This window comes from Solanum lycopersicum, chromosome 1 (assembly GCF_036512215.1).
Source record: "Solanum lycopersicum chromosome 1, SLM_r2.1".
Lineage (NCBI taxonomy): Eukaryota > Viridiplantae > Streptophyta > Magnoliopsida > Solanales > Solanaceae > Solanum > Solanum lycopersicum.
The window spans coordinates 64,077,856-64,091,731 of NC_090800.1; the positions used below are offsets into that span (position 1 = coordinate 64,077,856).

Sequence of the window (13,876 nt, forward strand, 5' to 3'; positions counted from 1 at the left end):
TTCTGGGAACGTTGGGGGCATCGCGTGGGGGGAGGGAAAACGAGTAGGGAATAGAGGAAGGGAGAGAGCGTAAGGGAGAGACGCGGGGAGAGGTCGCGTCTGGAGAGGGAGGTTTCCGTTTTGGGAGGTCTGTTTTTTTTGCTTTTTCTTTTCTGGGGATCAGGCGACTGTTTTTTTGGGAAAAGTCGCGTGGGTTGGGGAAGAAGGAAGGGGTATTGGGTCGGGTCAAGTAAAAGGTGGGTGGGTTAGGAATTAATCTAGTGGGCTGGGATGATGGATTTGGGCCTGGGAAAATGGATTGGGCTGGGATGATGGATTTGGGCCAGGGGAGGATTAATAACCTAGAGAAATGTTGGAAAGGGAGGGGAGTGGGCCGCTGATGTGGGAATTGGGTTGAAATTAAGGAGGTTGGTCCTGAAAGTTGATTTGATGGAGTGGGAATTAATTTAGTGGGTTGTGGGGGGGGGGAATTTGGGCTTGGTTAAGGGATTTGGGCCGCCTGGGACTTAATTTCGTGGGCTGAAATAGGGAGTGGGCCTGGGTCAAAATGGGTGTCAACACTTTATTAAGTAACAAACAATATCATGGTCATATTGAGAAAAGAATACATCCTCATGTTCTCCCCTTCCCAAATCCTCACAGCAATACACGATAAACATCCTTCTAAGTTCCAACGAGATAGTAACTTGTGAATTGCTTCACATGGTAAAGAAGCAGAATTAATTAAAACCACCATCTCATCAAACATGATATTGTGTTAACAAAGCAATTACGAACCATCAAAACACGATTAATTGGAAACTTTGGCCCTGAATTCATATCGATTGTATAGTAGTAAATGGCGATTGTAGAGGAATTCACTCAAAACTTGCTAAAGCTAGCTCTAAGAAGGGTCAAGAGACATAATAGCTTAGAAGCTTTCTATGTTTCTCAAATAGCCAGCAGTGTTTAAACCCAACACAAAGATGTAAACTACAATATAATTAGTACGTGATTCCGAGAGGAGCGGGAGAGAAGAATCTGAAGGTAGTAAGTATAGGCTAAAGAGAACACATTCCTAGAATTCAACTCCTTCCTTACCACAGTTGCAGCAGTGAACAATGGCGGAATGAATGCAACAGTTGATGAACTAATGAAACGGTTATGTGGTCATAATGAAATCAACAAAGAGAGACAATGAATAAGTATAGATGAGTTGATATAGTAGTGAGGCAGTTCCCAAAAGGCAAAGGTGAACAATGTAATTAAAAGCCACCAGTTCAGCTCTTAAAGCGATTAAGTGATGTGTACTGACAGGCTATCACTTCATGTGTGAAGCAATGAAGCTTCAAAACAATAACTTGTAAAGTCATCCCAACAAGAGCAATTTGTTATTGATACTCCCTTTGTCCCAATTTATGTGGCACCTTTTCCTTTTTAGTCTTTCCCCTAAAAGAATGTCATCTTTCCATAATTGAAAACAAATATCCAAGATTTGGTTTTACCATTAATAAAATGATTTATAACCATAAAAATCTCCAAGATTTGTTTTAGACCACAAGTTTAAGAAGTCCTCGTTTTTTTCTTTAACTTTGTGTCAAGTCAAACGGTACCACACAAACAGGGACAGAGGGAGTATTATTTTGTATTTTCAACAAGTTAGATGCTTCATTTTAAAGCAGCTTGTTTTTTTTTTCTTTTTGAAAAACCGAAAAATTCTCAAGGGCTTATGGGCGCATGGTTCGAATTCAGTGGATAATGGGCCTCGCTATACTCCCCACTCAAATACCAGGCTTCTGTGTACAGCAAAGTTTGAACCCACTCAAAGAAGCATGAACTTTTAATTCTTTCTTTTTGCTCAAGCTCCGTCAACCTTGTCGCTTTATTGCACTTTTCACTTTTAAGAACACAGTAGAGAACATTCTTCCATGGTTTGACTTTAGTGGAGCCTAAAAGAAACAACAAAAATTCACAAAACGGTCAAATTGAGTTCATTTCACATTTTGATAGCTACATAAGCATAACCAAAAGAGTTGTGCCTTACATGGAACTGTGTAGAATTTAATGGTCCTTGTGCACTTCACCTAGCATTATAGAGGTAAATATTTATATTCAAATTTAACATCTCTATTTAATAGTATGCCATAAGCTAATGTAAATTGCATGAAAACACAGTGATAGCCAGCTCCTCTAAATCATGAACTTCTTTCAGCTCATGTTTATTGAATCATTGCATCACCATTACCGTCTCTGTTCTAATCATTGGGTAAGGTCGCTCATGTTAGAGAAGCAAATTTAAGTATCAGGACTAAAGGGACCGTTTGGTTCAACCAAATCCACCAATTAATATCTTATACAGCGACTTCAAGTCCCAAAGTTTAGCTAATACTGAAAAGAGTCTCCAACACCTTAAAATGTCCTTAACAAAACCATCTACAGTAAGAAAGTAGTAAATACGTTGAATTGTTTCACCACTGTACGATAAATTATTGTTTCTGATAAGGGTGATCATACTATTATTTCTCAACTTAGAAAATTTATTTGCAAATGTTGCAAACATGCATGTCCTGAATTTGTAATAGTCAAAATGATATGATGTCAACTACCAGACAATATGCACATAAAAAAGAGTGGTGAGGCCTTCAATTGAAATTTGAAAAAAAACATAGCACTAGAACAAACCTCACCACTGCCCTTCTTAGCTTGCAAGGTAGCAACTATGTCCAAGCATTTATCTATATCAGGAATCTTTGCCTGGCATAGATGAAACAAGGATAAGAGAAACTCTCCACAAATCTGAGTAGAACAAAATCAAAGCATTACCTAGCAAAACTGAGACATTTTCGGTATGCTTTCTACCAATCGTATCATAGAATCTAACTTCATTAGTGAAAGCACAGGTTCATATGTTAAATATTCGAGGGAAAACCTTTGGGATTAATCAGTATCACAAACATATCTTTACAAACAGTCAATCAAATTGCAGAGGTAGGCTAACTTAGCTTATCCTTATTTCAGTTTATTTTGGGAACGACACCAATACGTTAACCACACTTTCAGATTACTTTAAATTGAGAGTATGTTCCACTTAAAATTTCAAAATAACCCATTAGTAACATGAGGCAGTCATACTGGCAATCGGAAGCTAGCAGAAGTGGAGAAAAGATTCTATAGTTCTGCAATGGATAAGCTATCTTTGAGGGTCAGGCAATTCCACTTATAAGAAATTATATGAGAAGCCATTCATGTGTAGAGTGACGTAATTTCTGTAATTCTCATATGTTGGTCTGACTAGTAAATTTGAGCACTATTCATAGCTTTGTCATGAAGCAAGTAGCAAAAAAAAAAATTAAAGGACAATCTTTACTCCTCTTACATAAAACTTTAGTCTGAAAATTCGTAGGAAATTGATATGATCTCGTATGTAACATAGATTTACTATATTTTATTTTTCTTTCAATCTGGGGAAAAGGCTATTCACATCATTGTCTTGATAATATTCCAGGAAATCAACAGGAAAATACGCGGAACTTAAGCACGGTTCTAAAACTTCCCATGCGCCTTCCGACAAGAATCAACCGTTAAAATACTGAAAGGTGAACACTTATCCACTTAATTTCTCTAAAAAACAGAACAATGATAGCACATAAATCCAAGGACCAATCAAATGTCGGTATCCACATCAGAACAGACTTAGTTGTGAATTTTGAATTAAATTTGAAAATAAGACACGAACATGTACCTGAAGATCCCTTTGCTGAGCCAGAAGTTTCATTTCAACCACCCTATACTGCTGAAGTCTGCAATGGATGACATGAATTTATAATTAAAAAATTATATATTGAAAAGTCAAAGGAGAACATACCTGATTAACCACTTGCATATATTTTAAAGCGGGACTATTGGTATGCATTACTTTGGGGCTTATAACTTTTAGTAGTGACAATATTCAGATACAGCAACCCGAATTGTATAGGATTACAAATTTATGATATATGAGTTCCAGTAGACAGGCCAAATCATTAAAGAACAAAAGAAACAAGCGAGTTCCAATTTTGTCCCAAAATCCCATGTGATTTTATCGTTTCAGAGATGAAGAGACTCTTACAAGGCTACAAAAAAGCGTGAGAATCCTTTTTTTTAAAAAAAGGTGGCTTTACCTAGAATTCTTATTAAATAGAACTAAAACTGATACTGCATAATTATATATAGTTGAGTTAGGAGCTAGGAGTTTTGAGCTATGCTCCATTTTATGTTTTGATGACTAACAAACATGATGCAAGAACCAGATATTGAACATATCTCAAATAAGGACTGGTAGAGTTTATGACAACTAACTATTGAAAAACCAGTTCCTTAACATGTCTACTGCAAGAGTTGATTACAGAAGTACACTGCAAGAAGTGAAGGAATCAGGACTGTTGATCAGGGGCAAAGCAAATTCCAAGTGTATGAAGGATTCCTTGAGGAATTGCGGTTATGGATAATCACATGGATCAAGGAACAAGAAACGCATGGAAAGAGCTTTGGAAATAGGAGAAAACAAGTGGAAGTCGACGCGTGAATGGAAAAACCAAGTTTGAGAAGGATTAGCTTCTTGGATTCTTGAGCCAATTCTTGCTTGACTTAGAGAAGAATACGGCAAGAGTTCCCCTCTTCATACTAATCCCATGTCTACTTTTCCATTGATTTCAAAATACCCCTTCCCATGTTTACTGTTCCATTGATTTCAGATACCCCTCTTGGTCCAATATTCCACTACCTACTGTTGCTCCTTTTCAGAACAACACTCCCTTGCTTCCTCTGCCTATCCAAAACATCATTGTCACCATTACCCTGTCTTTATTTCTTCCAAAGCCAAAATTAACTTTCCAGAAGTCGATGGTACTAACCCAGGGGTTGGTTACGAAAATGTGAGCAGTTCTAAAATACATCAATTTTAGACCAAAGTAAGATGAGCTGTGTCAGTCTATATGAAGGAGAAGGCTGCCATTTGGTTTGATAGCCACATTTTGAGAAAAGAGGCACTAACTGGCCATTGTTCTCTGTGGAAGTATGTCACAGATTTGGCAATGTTAGACCGGACTATGTCTTGGGATCCTAGACCATAAGTTCCCTTCAAACCAAACACTGAGCTGGCAAATCTGAGACAAAAGGGACTATATAACAGATGCCATAAGAAATATTTCTCAGGTCATCAATGTAAGCCAAAGACAACGAATGTCACTACTTAGGAGGGCATAGAATGGCCGGAGGATCCAGTACCGATGTCACGACCCAAATCTGGGCCGCGACTGGCACCCACACTTACCCTCCTATGTGAGCGAACCAACCAATCTAAACCTTAACATTTCAATGTAATATCAACATAAAGTAATGCGGAAGACTTAAACTCATTAATAAAATTAGTAACTATTATTATTCCCAAAATCTGGAAGTCATCATCACAAAAACATCTATGATCAAATTACTAGACTAAGAGTATTCTAAAAGCTAAAACAAGTAAAAGCTAGTCCATGTCGGAACTTCAAGGCATCAAGACATGAGGAAGAAGATCCAGTCCAAGCTAGAAGCATTAGCTCACCCTAAAGATCCGATGTGACGAAGACTGGCTAGAATTGTGGTTGAGTTGAAGATGACGGTACGTTTGCTGCACTCCACAAATAAACAAGAAGAAAACATAAAAGTAGGGGGTCAGTACAAACACAAGTAGTGAGTAGATATCATCGGCCAACTCAAAATAGAAAACAGTATGTATTAAGCAATATCATAAAATCAACTAATATTCTTAGCACGCAGCATTTACAGTTACTATAACCCTTGGTTACAACACCAAGCACATCAATGAGGACTCACACCTCCTCATCATACTCATTTGGGAATTCAGTTCATTAGATTGAATATATTAACATATTTCAAGATTCATTATCTTTATTCCCCTCGTGTCGGTACGTGACACTCCGCTCCTCAATATACTATCCTGGTGTCGGAACGTGACACTCCGATCCTCATTCTATCCTGGTACCGGAACGTGGCACCCGATCCATATTCTATCCTGGTGTCGGAACGTGACACTCCGATCCTCATATACTATCCTGGTACCGGAACGTGGCACCCGATCCATATTCTATCCTGGTGTCGGAACGTGACACCCGATCCATATTCTATCCTGGTACCAGAACGTGGCACCCGATCCATATTCTATCCTCTACTGGCAAGGTAAGGATAGGTGCGGTAGTCAACAAAGTCTTGAGCTTCTAAAAGCTTTCCTCACATTCGTCCGACCATACAAATGGAACATTCTGCTTAGTCAAGTTCGTCAATTGGGAAGCAATAGAAGAGAATGCCTTGACAAATCGATGGTAGTAGCTAGCTAACACAACAAAGCTCCTTATTTCTGACACATTAGTAGGTCTTACCCAATTCTTCACTGTCTCAATCTTAGAAGGATCCACCATCACTCCATCCTTAGAAACCACGTGCCCCAAGAAGGACACTGCATCTAGCCAAAACTCACACTTAGAGAACTTGGCATAAAGCTTTTTCTCCCTCACCATTTCCAATACCATTCTCAAATGCTCTTCATGTTCCTTCTTGATCTTTGAGTATACCAATATATCATCAATAAATACGATCACGAAGAGGTCCAAATATGGCTTAAAAATCCCGTTCATCAAGCTCATGAACGCAGCAGGGGCATTCGTAAGACCAAAAGACATCACTAAAAATTCGTAATGCCCATACCTCGTTTGAAAAGCAGTCTTTGGCACATCCGTTGCCCGTATTTTCAATTGATGATAACCGGATCTCAAGTCAATCTTAGAGAAGACACAAACACCTTGTAACTGATCGAACAAGTCATCAATGCGGGGAAGAGGATACTTGTTCTTTATGGTTACCTTGTTTAGTTGTCTGTAGTCTATACACATTCGAAAACTCCCATCCTTCTTCTTTACAAACAAAACCGGAGCACCCCAAGGAGATGCACTTGGTCTAATAAAGCCTTTGTTCAATAACTCTTGAAGTTGTGCCTTTAACTCTCTTAACTCTGCGGGAGCCATTCTATAAGGGGGTATAGAAATGGGGCGTGTGCCCGGTTCGAGAACGATACAGAAATCAATATCTCTATCTGGTGGCATACCAGGAAGATCTGCAGGGAACACATCCAGAAACTCACGGACTACTGAAACCGGCTCAATCGAAGGCACTTGGGTAGTGTCATCCTTGAGATGTGCCAAGAAAGCTAAACACCCTTTACTAACCATTTTCTTAGCACGAATAAAGGAGATGATACGCATCGGATTGGAAGTGTAGTCACCCTCCCACACTAACGGATCTGTCCCAGGCTTGGCTAACGTCACCGTTTTAGCATTACAATCCAAGATCGCAAATTGTGGAGAAAGCCAAGTCATACCCAGAATTACATCAAAATCATCCATTTCTAAGATAACCAAATCTACATAAGTGTTGCCCCCACAAAGTTCACCAAACAAGACCTATACACCTTTTCAACTACCACAGACTCACCCACCGGAGTAGAAACACGAATAGGCATATCAAGTAATTCACAATGTAAAGTTAGACCATTAGAAAATGAGGAAGATACATAAGAAAATGTGGATCCAGGATCAAACAATACAGAAGCCATGCAATCACAAACTAAAAGATTACCTGTGATGACAGCATCAGATGCCTCCGCTTCAGACCATCCAGGGAAAGCGTAACAATGGGCCCTATCGTTCGTCTGTCCGTTGCCCCTACCTTGTTGTGATGTAGTGGCTCCAGTTTGCCCATCACCCCGGCCGTTTTGGTGACCACCATTTCCTCGACCACCATGTCCTCCCGAATAACGGCCTCTGCCATGACCACCTCTACCTCTAACATTTGGAGGTCTGTAACTCTGTTTTGGACAATATCTCTTAATATGTCCAATCTCTCCACATCCATAGCACTCTCTAGGTTCATGCATAGGTCTCTCAGAGAAGTGTTGACCGGTTGGAGGTGGACCCCCAACTACAGTCTGTAGTGAAGACTGAATTGGTCGGACTGAGTAACTCCCCGAACCCTGTCCTCTAGTGTAAGCACCATTAAACTCACCTCCTTTTCGAAACCTTTTTGATGTCGATGTCGGGGTGAAGTCGTCTGGCTTCACTCCTTCCACTTCTATCACAAAGTCTACTACCTCTTGGAAGGATTTTGCCATTGCCGCTATCTGTAAGGCCGAAATCCGCAATTCTGACCTCAACCCCTTCACAAACCGGCGAATTCGCTCTTGTGGACTGAAACACAGTTGGGTGGCATATCTGGATAGTGCACGGAACTTAGCCTCATATGCATTGACCGACATCCTACCTTGCTCTAGGCTCAAGAACTCATCCCTTTTCCTATCCCTCAAAGTTCGGGGGATATACTTCTCCATAAACAAGTTAGAGAATGAGGCCCAAGTCATAGGTGGTGCCTCCGTTGGTTGACACTCAATATGCGACCGCCACCACATTTTGGCGTTCCCTTGAAACTGATAAGTCACAAACTCCACACCAAACCACTCTACTATACCCATCTTGTGTAGTAGCTCGTGACAGTCAACCAGAAAATCATAAGCGTCCTCCGATTCAGCACCCTTGAAGACCGGAGGTTTCAATTTCAAGAACTTACTGAAAAGTTTATGCTGATCATTTGTCATTATAGGCCCAGTAGTCAGACGTGGAAACGTGCCTATTTCCAATGGAACATCCATGCGGGGAGCCATAGTAGCCGCATGTTGTACCTCCGGAGCCTGAGGTGCTGGTGTAGAAAACACTGGGGGTGTCTGGCCCTGATCAGATAACCCGCTAAGATAAGCCAGAACCTGATTGATCATCTCTGGGGTAGGTTGGGGTGGCAATCCCTCATTCTGCACTTGTTCAGTTTCCCCATCCTCCCCTTCTCTTATTACTTCCTCAGTCGGTGGAGGAGTCACTGCCCTAGTATAAGATGGGCTAGGCGCTCGTCCTCTTCCCCTAGAGGACGTCCTCCCACGACCTCTACCACGGCCCCTTGCCGTTGTTCTTCCTCGAGCCACAGCCCCAGTGGCTGGCTCAGTTGATTCTTGTCTGGCCGGTGTTGGTGTTGACGTAGTCGTTGCTCTAGTTCTAACCAGCTGCGAAAGAGAGTGAAGATGGTCAGATACCAATTTGTATCACCTAGATACCAATTGGATCCAAGTAATAGCACGAAAGAAAGAAAGAATGGAATTTTCCAAAAGTCTTATAGCCTCTCAAAGAAAAGTAAAGGCGTCCCCCTACCGTTCCTTAAGACTCTACTAGACTCGTTCTTGTGTGATGAGACCAACGAACCTAATGCTCTGATACTAAGTTTGTCACGACCCTAATTCGGGCCGCGACTGGCACCCACACTTACCCTCCTATGTGAGCGAACCAACCAATTTAAACCTTAACATTTCAATGTAATATCAACATAAAGTAATGCGGAAGACTTAAACTCATTAATAAAATCAGTAACTATTATTATTCCCAAAATCTGGAAGTCATCATCACAAGAACATCTATGATCAAATTACTAGACTAAGAGTATTCTAAAAGCTAAAACAAGTAAAAGCTAGTCACTGCCGGAACTTCAAGGCATCAAGACATGAGGAAGAAGATCCAGTCCAAGCTAGAAGCATTAGCTCACCCTGAAGATCCGATGTGACGAAGACTGGCTAGAATTGTGGTTGAGTTGAAGATGACGGTACGTTTGCTGCACTCCACAAATAAATAAGAAGAAAACATAAAAGTAGGGGGTCAGTACAAACACAAGTACTGAGTAGATATCATCGGCCAACTCAAAATAGAAAACAGTATGTATTAAGCAATATCATAAAATCAACTAATATTCTTAGCACGCAGCATTTACAGTTACCATAACCCTTGGTTACAACACCAAGCACATCAATGAGGACTCACACCTCCTCATCATACTCATTTGGGAATTCAGTTCATTAGATTGAATATATTAACATATTTCAAGATTCATTATCTTTATTCCCCTCGTGTCAGTACGTGACACTCCGCTCCTCAATATACTATCCTGGTGTCGGAACGTGACACTCCGATCCTCATTCTATCCTGGTACCGGAACGTGGCACCCGATCCATATTCTATCCTGGTGTCGGAATGTGACACTCTGATCCTCATATACTATCCTGGTACCGGAACGTGGCACCCGATCCATATTCTATCCCGGTGTCGGAACATGACACCCGATCCATATTCTATCTTGGTACCAGAACGTGGCACCCGATCCATATTCTATCCTCTACTGGCAAGGTAAGGATAGGTGCGGTGGTCAACAAAGTCTTGAGCTTCTGAAAGCTTTCCTCACATTCGTCTGACCATACAAATGGAACATTCTGCTTAGTCAAGTTCGTCAATTGGGAAGCAATAGAAGAGAATCCTCATGCAAGAGGAAGGAGAAAAGATAAGAAAAACATGTGGGAGAAGAGGAGATGATGGAAGTTTCTGTATGTGTGGCTCTAGGCATTGATAACTCACCGTCGACAACAACATACCCAGTTTAGTTCCATAAAATAGGAAGGGTAGAGTGTACGCATATTCTTACCCTTTCTTGGAGGTAGTGAAGTTTTTGAGAAAACCCTCGCCTCCAGGAAAAAAAAGTTTAGAGTAAATAAAAAAAATGCAGAAGTGAGGAAACTATGGCAAATACTATAGAAAATATGACAAATCATTCTGAACAGTAACAACAATAAAATAATACGAGAATCGAAGTACAATAAACACTAAATAACAATAAAATCGAAGGACTAGAAACTACAGGAGTGATCTTGATTTTTGTCTTCATGAAATTTCTTCATATTTGAGCAATTCCTCAAACTCTAGTAATCTAGAGTTCTTCCTTGTTACCTCGTCCTCTGTTAGTGCTCTACCCTTACTAGCTTCGTCAAAAATAGCCAGCTCTATGAGTAAGTTCCTCCTTTTAGCTCCCAGGTTCGCTTGATCACTCCTGCTCCAGACCTTAAGCTTTTCTTTTAATGCCTTAGGTTTTGAAGCAAGTATTTAATTCGGTCTCTTAGAGAAGCTGAAAGTGTCCCACCGTTCTTTGATTCTGTTTGTGAACCTTTCTGTTTCTAACCACTAGTTTTCAAACTTGAAATAATTTTTGTTTTGGTTCCACACTCCCCCAAGCAATGCAATAGGAGTGTGGTCTGATCCAAGCCTTTGTAAAGCTATATTGTTTATGTTGTTGAAGCTTTCATCCCATTCTTTTGATATCAGAATCCTATCAATTCTGGAGGCAATGTCTTGATTGTCTCCTTTGAACCAAGTATACTGTCCATCCTCTAGTTGAGTGTCAAGCAACTTCGGATCTTTTATGAAATCTGAAAATTCTCTCATGTCTTTTTTCTTCTCAAACAGTTTCTCTTCTTTGAGATGAACCTCACCATATTGAAATCTCCACAGACAGACCAAGGCCCTTCTATTAAACCCGTTATTGCCCCTATTTCCTCCCAAACAAGCCTTCTTTCTACATAACAGTTGGGGGCATACACCCCTGTAATGTAATGTGACAACTGAAGTTTTGAAGTTGAGCTTCAAATTTGCAAGTTATAGTGTAGATGCCAGTCTCCAGAATATCCCCCTTCCACACTAATGTCCCAAAACATTAAAATTCCCCCTCTAGTCCTACTAGCTTCCATACATGCATATTTAACCCATCTCCCTCACCAAATTTGCCTAATCTCCTCTATCACATCCCCCTCTAACTTAGTTTTTTGCAAACAAATGATGTCTGCATTCCATCCCCCCATAACACTTTTGACTAGTCTTCTCTCATCCTTATTATTCAGTCCCCTTACATTCCATGTAACCATAGTCAATCTCTAACACCTCCATATTAGGGAATTTGCACATCTCCTCTTCACATGCCCAAACCATCTCAGCCTCACTATCCGCATCTTATCCTATACAAAATCCACATTTACCTTGTCCAGATTCTAATCCTTTCCTTCATATTATTGCCATAAATCCATCACAGCATCCTCGTTTCTGCAACTTCATCTTTTGTAGGTGAGAATTCTTCACTAGCCAACACTCCACCCCATACAACATAGTTGGTCTAATAATCACCCTTTAAAACTTGCCTTCTCAATTTTGGTGGCACCTTCTAATCACACTAAGACTCTAGATGAGAGCCTCTATTTCATCCACTATTAATATTTTGGGATTGGCCAAGAGGATACCTTTAGCAGGATAGATGGGGAAATTCGTGTGAGAACCAATGTAGATCCAATTTTTCAATCACATCACTATGGGATCTGGGCGGAAGGATTTCTCGGGCGGAGAGGAGATTTGTGCATCCAAATATAAGATAAATGACCTTGCTTGCCTTCCATAATATGCCAATTGCAATACATGAAAAAGGATGACACAACCCATATTCAAGCAGCTCTTATATATGTGCTATTTCAGGGGCCTTGTCAGCCACCGCTTGTTGACGAGGGAAAACATCATCAATTAAAGGAATCTCACCTCTGATTTAGTTGGAAAGGTTGGTGTTCAGCATGTCCCTTTTTTTGGTTGAAGTTAATGTCTGTCGTACCAAAATGGGAGTTGTAGTCATGCAAGAGGGCCATCCCTTGGCCTATATTAGCCAATCACTCAGGAAAAAACATCAAGGCCTTTCTGCATATGAGAAGGAACTTATTGCATAATTGGTGGCAATTGACAAGTGGAGATTATAAAGGTTTGAAATGTAAAAGAGGAAAGATGATTTTATTCTAGAACAACATGCTCTTTATATAGAGCGGCTACAGAACTGAAAAATACTAACCCACTAGGTTATATAGTAATCTGATAAGATACAAAGCAATAAAAATACTAAAATATAGGAAAGTATAGGAAGTCATAAATGAATCAATGTGTAGAAGAATACAAGAACCAACAGATAGATACAAAATAGGAATTAATTACAAACTCCTTAACCTAAGGATAACAAATATTATTTGTTAATAGAGACACAACATGCATCCTCACCATTTCATTAGTAAGATTGATAATTTATTCTCAAGTTCTTGCAAGAACAAAAGACACCACTTCAATGCAGCATAAGGGACTATCAAAATTGATGGTCTCAAGTTATGAGATTCACTACAAGAAGGGTGTTGGAAACACTATAGTTGATGCTTTATCAAGGCAAGATGACTCAAGTTCCTATTGTTTAATCTCTCAAATATAGCCTAACGGAGGAAGTGTGCAGGAGTTATGAAAATGATGCAAAAGTGACTCCATTAATAGCTCAAGCAGTGATTGATCTCACTACAGTTACTAATGTTGCCGTGAGTCAGGGAACTTAAATACAAACTTGAGACAACAACCGGTGTTTCATATTCATTCTTCTAGACTCGGTGGTCATTCAGGGATATCCGCCACAATGCAGAGTATTAAAGTGTTTTTTCACTGGTCAACAATGTCTAGATGACATTAAGAAAGTGGTACTACAGTCTGACATTTTCCAAAGATGCAAGGATGAATTAAGAGACTTGTCCAGGGTTATAGCTACCACTTCATGTACCAGAAAAAGCATCAGAGCACATGACAATGGATTTTATTAAAGACCTCCCCAGTTCTGAAGGCAAGAATATATCTTTGTCATGGTGGAGAGATTCAGTAAGAATACTCACTTCTTGTCTCAAGCATATGTTTTAAATGATGTTCAAATTGCTAAAATATATACGAAGAATGTGTACGAACTCCATGGTCTACCACAAAGTATAGTTAGGAAATAGTGACAGTACAAAGTGTTTCTAAACCAATTCAAGAAGGAACTGTTCAAGGACCTTAAGAGTGAAAAGAAATTCAACTCTGCTTACCATACCCAAACTAATGGCCAGACTGATGGA

General features: G+C 40.0%; 1 protein-coding gene across 1 annotated transcript; it reads right to left on the reverse strand.

The window, feature by feature from the left end:
• Window positions 1-1,202: 1,202 nt before the first annotated feature.
• On the reverse strand, window positions 1,203-5,625 carry LOC101251318 (uncharacterized). Its single transcript, XM_026030397.2, has 5 exons — window positions 5,564-5,625; window positions 3,722-3,779; window positions 2,662-2,733; window positions 2,024-2,063; window positions 1,203-1,928 (listed from the first exon to the last, which is right to left on the reverse strand). Exons 2-5 carry the CDS (start codon window positions 3,752-3,754, stop codon window positions 1,699-1,701), a joined length of 375 nt encoding a protein of 124 aa, XP_025886182.1. The 5' UTR covers window positions 3,755-3,779; window positions 5,564-5,625; the 3' UTR covers window positions 1,203-1,698.
• Window positions 5,626-13,876: the final 8,251 nt, after the last annotated feature.